This window comes from Neophocaena asiaeorientalis, unplaced genomic scaffold (genome assembly GCF_003031525.2).
Source record: "Neophocaena asiaeorientalis asiaeorientalis breed wild unplaced genomic scaffold, Neophocaena_asiaeorientalis_V1.1 scaffold430, whole genome shotgun sequence".
NCBI classification, from domain to species: domain Eukaryota; kingdom Metazoa; phylum Chordata; class Mammalia; order Artiodactyla; family Phocoenidae; genus Neophocaena; species Neophocaena asiaeorientalis.
In genome coordinates, this window is record NW_020173691.1 from 844,322 (window position 1) to 851,340 (window position 7,019).

The 7,019-nt window shown below is 40.8% G+C and overlaps 1 protein-coding gene across 1 annotated transcript; it reads right to left on the minus strand.

Moving 5' to 3' along the window:
* Positions 1-1,514: 1,514 nt before the first annotated feature.
* On the minus strand, positions 1,515-5,666 carry FAM177B (family with sequence similarity 177 member B). The gene is made up of 4 exons (XM_024750502.1): positions 5,499-5,666; positions 5,149-5,215; positions 2,528-2,625; positions 1,515-2,169 (listed from the first exon to the last, which is right to left on the minus strand). Exons 1-4 carry the CDS (start codon positions 5,664-5,666, stop codon positions 1,987-1,989), a joined length of 516 nt encoding a protein of 171 aa, XP_024606270.1. The 3' UTR covers positions 1,515-1,986.
* Between the last annotated feature and the right edge of the window lie 1,353 nt (positions 5,667-7,019).

Below are 7,019 nucleotides of genomic sequence, written 5' to 3' on the forward strand. Positions count from 1 at the left end.
TTCCTGCATCAAACCTGTTTTACACATGGGAGCACTGAGAATTTGAGTAACCTGGGCTACCAGGTTAGAAAGAGGCAGCCGAGCGGAGATCAAACCAGTATCGCAGTGACTTTTCAGCTTATAATTTATCCCTTATACCACTGGAAGAAAGTGTTTCCCTTTCTCAGCTATCTAAGGAGGTCCACACCCCTAAAAGTTAATTGCAGTCTTGTGACTTGCTTTGGTGGAAGAAACATAAGCAGAGGTGACATGATTCATTCTTAGTGGAGACAGTGCTTAACTGTCCACTTCACTTCTGCTTCTGCAGCCCTGAGAGCATCAGTTTGGAGGAACCATAGGATCAAAGGAGCACGTGCTACTGAGCCAGCACCTGGAGAACATGGTGGGAAGCCATCTGAACTGATGGTGGACCTCCCATGAGAAGGAAGGAAACTTTTGTTGTTTTAAGCCACTGAGATTTTGGAGTTGTCTGTTTATGCCGGATAACCTATCTTATCTTCATGTATTCAACTAACCACACGTTATTCTCTAGGCCTACTTCTGTCCTTGATTTCATATCAAATCAATTCCAACTTCCCATCCTCTTAGAGTTATTATTTCAGTTTATATGGCTGCATAGCAAACCACTCCACAACTTAAAATGACTTACTGTTTCTTATGACTCTGTTGGCTGATTGGTCTCAGCTGCATGGTTTATCTGCTACACATAGGGCAGGAGAAGTTCACTTATGTGGCTGCATTTGCTGGGGAGCATAGCTGGGGCTGGAATGCCTAAGATGGTCTTTCATCCTTGGGGTCCTCTCTCCACGTGGCCTCACATCATTCAGAAGGCTAGCGCAAACTTCTTTACAACGTGAAGCTTTCTAAGAGGACAAGTCCCTGGTGCAAGTGTTTATCAAGCATCCAGTTGCATCACATTTGCTACTTACTATCTCACTGGCCAAAGCAAGTAACATAGCCAAGGCCAGAGTCAATGTAGGTGGGGCTATGTGAGGACATGAATTCCAGAAGGCATAGTTCTTTGGGGACCTTCAATATAAGTCTATAACAGCCATTAATTAAGCATTAACAACTAATATTCACAGTTTTAAAAGAATTTTCACATTTATTAGTTCATTTAGTTTAACAGTAACCCTTGAGAAACAAATAAATGCCACCCCTATTTTACAAAGAAAGAGACTGGGGCTCAGAGATTTAGACACCTAAAATCACACGACTAGTAAAAAGCAGAATTGAGACTTGAACTCAGGTCTTTTTACTGCAAAACCTGTGTTTTTCTATATCACAGCTACCTTTCGCCAGAGCAACCTGTGTTATCCAGCTATGATTTCCATGTCTGATCTTTACAGTTTTTGAAAATTTGTTGACAAGTAAATGAGAGAATCATTCACTTTTTCCAAATACTTTTTCTAGAGCTTAGATTGTTTGTTTATTTATTTTTGACGTGTTTGGGGAGAAATGCACCCAACTCTCAAAGACTGCTATGTTGAAACAGAGTTATTAGCAATGTTTGCTTATTGCAAAGCAAGCCCCGAGTAAGCCAACATAGCTATTGCGAAGGACACGGCTTATGTCAAACCCTGAAAGGATTTAGACTTCATAATGCCCAGAGTTTCTTTTGAGGAACAGAGGGTCCTTTTCTATACCCTCGCCACGTGACAAAGAGTTTCAGCCTAAAACTCCTGTGCCCGAGTTCCTTAAGGCATTTATACTACTGTACAAATGTCAATACTAGTAGCCCACAACTGACGGACAGGACTTATATCACTGGGGTAGAGTTGGGTTGCTGGCCTTATAAATAAAATTTTACATTGAGAAAGAATCCACAATTGTTCTTATGATTGTTTACAATTCCTGGCTGCTGGAGAATAAATCACAAAGAGATTGAGATCAGATCTGGCTCAGAAGTGCTACCTGTGGTGCTGCTGCCGTGGTAATCAATGACTGAGGATGAGAGATCCAGGGGAACTATAGCCCCGCTGCCCATTAGGAGCTGGAATCTGCCATCAGGCCCTCGCTGGATGAGATACTCCACTGAGGAATGCCCTCGGCAATGTCCTGTTGTCTCGTTCCATACTCTCGGGCCCCAGCCTCCAGGTGACACTTTTCATTGGGAACATTGGCTGGTTGGGCCTTTGATCCATTCCCTTCACTTTCCTTGTCACTTTCCTGATACAGAGAGAAATAAGGAAATGTTTAACAGTAAACCCAATACCTCTGATCTCCCCCTCTTATAGAGACAGTCTTATAAGAAGCTTTCCCTTTATGCGGTCTCAGGCTTCACACTCGACTAACATCTACGAACTATCTCAGGACCTTCTAACTTCACACAAGAGAGGCAAATACGAATAAGCACCATGGGGTGAGAGGCATTGGAAAAAGCAGTCAGTCTGACCATGGGAGCTCAGTGAAACTGCAGTTACATGAATTACCAGGTGGGAAAATACTCCTCTGTAAGGGCCCAAATCAGGAACAACCAACATTCCCATCTCAGGGCTCTTGGTGTCCCCAGCGGGATGTCACATACCTTATTTTGTGTTCTGTAGTACTCATTTAACACATACTGGTATTTGGGTTGATTAAGACCAAAGAAGAGAGCAAATCTTCCACCAAGGAATTCACATGCTAGAAGAAAGAAAAACGCTTTGGTAAACTGAATTAATAATTAAAGTTTAGGGCTTCCCTGGTGGCGCAGTGGTTGAGAGTCCGCCTGCCGATGCAGGGGACGCGGGTTCGTGCCCTAGTCCAGGAGGATCCCACATGCCGCGGAGCGGCTGGGCCCGTGAGCTGTGGCCGCTAAGCCTGCACATCCGGAGCCTGTGCTCCGCAACAGGAGAGGCCACGACAGTGAGAGGCCACGTACCGCAAAAAAAAAATAATAATAATTAAAGCTTAAACTCAAGTTTCAACTTGCCCTCAAATGGCCTATTACTATACTTAACTTCAAGGCTGACAAAAGATTTCAATTGCTCCAGACCCTCAAAAAGTCCTAGGACTCAAAGGGAATTTGTTAAATCTTCTGTCTTCACATAGGATTACATGTAAACTATCCTTTCCAGATGAATATATCAGGGGAGATTTTTCAAAATACTTAATAACAGGTACAGGTCCTGAGCAATCAGAACAGATGTTGCCTATCCCCATGTGTATCATCTGATCATCAGCTGTGAGTATGTTGCAAAGTATACCCCAAATTAAATCCAATGTTACTGAGACCCATGTCAGAAACTTTTCCATGCATCAAAACAACTCCTTCCTAGCAGCAATTTAAGACCTTCCTTGTCTGCCTTCAGTTACAATATCAAGGTGGCCTGCAGCCTCAGGGATTGTTAGAGTTAGGGATAAAGGTTTAGTATGAATAATGAGGGGTTTCCAAAAAGGTCTCTCCTAGAGATGTTCTCCTGTAAAAGTATAGGACTTCTGATGTGCCTCCCCCCGTTATAGGACTTTCTGATTCCCATGATTCATTCCACTTCTGAAGAAATTGCTCATACAGTTTTTAATGTGCTTTATCCTTTCAAAAATACTCTAGCTCTGTAATGTTTGTTTGCCACAGTGCCTAGTACATGTGCATAAGAGAAGTTTCTAAAACATTAGAATAAATCTCAGGAAGTTTTCCTGTTTATGACCTACTAGAGTCTTACATGGAAAAAATTAATTACCAGTGTCGTCTGGGTTCCAGCTCTCACCAAAGTCTCTGTGTAAAGATCAGACTGTTAGCGTATTTATGCCTTCACTACAATCTGGAAGCCCCCGGCAGAAGCCCTTTCAGGCTACAGTTCCATTTGCAACCCTGAAGGCTGACTGATTCCCTGTGTGTCCTGCCCCTGTCATCTGAAGTCAAAGCCCAACATAGAAATCACTGTAGTCCCTGTTCTTCACACGCACATATTGCTGTACTGAGTTTTGCTTCTTTTACCTGATCTAATCTCTAAGGCTCCCTCCCTCCAAAATATCTCACCTCTTCAAACAGTCTTGCCCTAACTAAAGCATAGAAGTCTCTGGAAGGCAGCATTTCTTCTGCCAACATATTTTGGTTGAGGTAAGGTCAGTATTCACCTGGGTCTCTAAAGTAACTTCCAAATTACAAACCTTCCACCTTGATCAAAAAGCACTTAGGGCTCATACCGTCTGACTAAATCTCCCTTATCGTTACTTTTAATGTGATTTAAAGACCCCCTGGTCACTTTCATGGTCCCCAAGCTGGCCTTGGCCAGACATACTTTCATAGCATCCTTAAGATGTCTCCTCTGTACATCAACATTCCTGAGTATCCCAGTCTATAGTCCCTACACTCCTCCCGCCGTGGAGGTTGTAACAACAAATTATCATCATGGGCGTGTTTACCGGCCTATATTACCCATTGAATATTAAGGCCCCTGAAAGCAAAGACTGTCATTTGTCTCTGTGTCCCAGGGTCCTCACAGTGCTGAGCATACGTGAGCACTCAGTGAATGTTTACTGAATGAATGAATGAAGATCAATTCCTAAGAGCTGTATTTTATATTTTCTCAGATTCTTAAAGTTGTTTCCCCCCATCACATACACAAGCATATGCGAGTTAGAAAGAAATGAGTCATTACCTGTTGCCAATTGTGATTTTTAAAAAACTGATGAAAGTCAAACAAAATAAGATTTAGTATTTTGTCTCTTGTAAATAGCCACTTAGGCTATTCATTATGTCCTTGGGAGGGATCACTAAAATTGTTTATAATAGAGTGATTATGAAAAGGGAACTTGGAACTGTGTCAGGTAACAGTTGAAAAAAGAAAAAACTTGGAAGTTTGTTCAGGTGAAGAGTCACCTCAGGGAGGACTGACTATTGTCTTCAAATATTTGAAATTCTATGAAAGAGGAACCTGGACTGGTGTTGTCTGGCTTTTAAAAAGACAACTAGGATCAATGCAAAGAACTTTAAAAGAAGATAGAATAGAAGATAGAATTTACTAAAAAGAGTTGAGAAAAGATGGGAGGGTCTGCCTGAAGATGTGAGGTTCTATGCCTTCGGGAATGTTCAAGCGTAGATATGGAAGCGACCAGTTCTTCAGAATGCCACGGAGTGGATTAAACCACTGGAAGTCCCATCTAACTCTGAGGGTCTGTAAGTCTATATTTAGGACAGAAAAAAATAACCTTAGCAGTACTTACTAGAAAATGAGGTCCTTGCTATTCGCCCTGCCCAAAACCATAGGTAGGACCCCCATGAAGGTTTAGACTGAAAAAAAAAGAGAAACCAAATCAGCATAAATTAATAACAGGAGTGGTGACTGCAGTCTGCAGTGTAGACGTTTCAAAATGCTTTGTAATAGGTTCCATTTTCTCTCATAGATGAGAAACCTAAGATTATCAAAATTATAAGTTGATTGTACTTGGCTGTAGAAAGCAAACCAAGGAGAGCAAGGAATTAGCTTAAAACTGTGTTTTCCACAAACCTCATCTGCCTTAATTTCGCATTCACTCAGCCCCCATGTTCGCTAATAATGATATTCTAAGCTTACAGGATCAAGTGTTGAATTTGTTCTCTGTTCCTCTTTTTCTTCCTCTTCCTCTGTGCTATATTCTTCCATGATGTCACCATCAACAAAATGGATAACTCTTCTGGGAGTCCTCCTTTGGGAAGGTCTACCCTTTTCTAGTTCTAACTGCTGGAAACTGTCTTTTTCCATAAGGAAAAAACTGGTAAATGAAAAACAGGACGCCTTAAGACAATCTGCCCAGGACAGTGTTTATATAGCAGAGACGTGTCTGATCATTTTCAATGGATTGTAAAGACAGAGAGTTCAGAGGTAATGGCAGCTATGCTCTCATCAGTTCTTCAAATCCAAGAGAAGACAGTTTAGTTCTGTACCAAAACAGAAAAGATTCAATTAGTAGTGAAAATGTGAACTTTGGGTCTTCAAACAAACATGTCAACAGGATTCCTTTATCCCTTATTAATTGCAAAAGCTGCAGTTGCTGGTAGGGGTAGGAAGGGGCCATCGCCCTATGGAAATTCCTCAATCATTTCGATAAATACTGAGGAGCAATATAAGCAGTGGTAAAGAGTACAGGCTTTGCACAGACAGGTGAAAATATTTGCCAAGAATATGTCTGATAAGGGACTTATTTTCAGAATATATAAAAAATAACTGAAATTTATAAAATATAAACAACTCAATTAAAATAAGGGCATAGAATTTGAATAGGCACTTGCCCAAAAATTTACAGATGCCAAATAAACTTAGGAGAAGTGCTCAATGTCATAGTCATTAGACAATTGCAAATAGAAACCATACGCGATATCACAACATAGTCACTAGAAGGAGAAAATTAAAAAGACTAACAGTACTAAATGTTGAGGGGTAAGTGAAGCAACTAGAACTCTCATAGATTGCTTGCCGGTGGGGCTGCAACTAGTATGGCCACTTCGGAAAACAGCTGGACAGTTTCTTAGAAGTCAAACATATACTTACCGTGTAATCTTGTAATTCCATGTCTAGATATTTTCCCAAGAGAAATGAAGATATATATCCATCTGAAGATTTGTATGTGAACATTCATAGCAGCTGTATTTGTAAGAGCTCCAAACTGAAAACAATCCAAATATCCATTAACTGGTAAAAGATAAACAAAATGTGGTATATCTATTCAGCGGAATACTGCTCAGCAATTAAAAGTAACGGACAACTAATGTTTGCAATACCCTGAAGGAATCTCAGAAGCATTTTGCTAAGTAAAAGAAGCCAGACACTGTATGATTCTACTTACGTGAAATTTTAGAAAAGGCAAAATTACAGTGGTAGAAAACAGATTGGTGTTTGCTAGGGGTGAGAGGCTGTGGGAGGAGATTAACTACAAACGGGTAAAGGGAACTTTTTGGGGTGATGGAATTGCTCTAAGAGATAGTATGATTGTAGTAGTGGTTACTCGACTGTGTACACATTTGTCAAAACGAATCAAAATCTAGACTTAATTTTATTTAAGCTAAATCTTAATAAAGCTGACAAGCTTGGAGCCAGACTGTCTAGGTTCAAAATCCT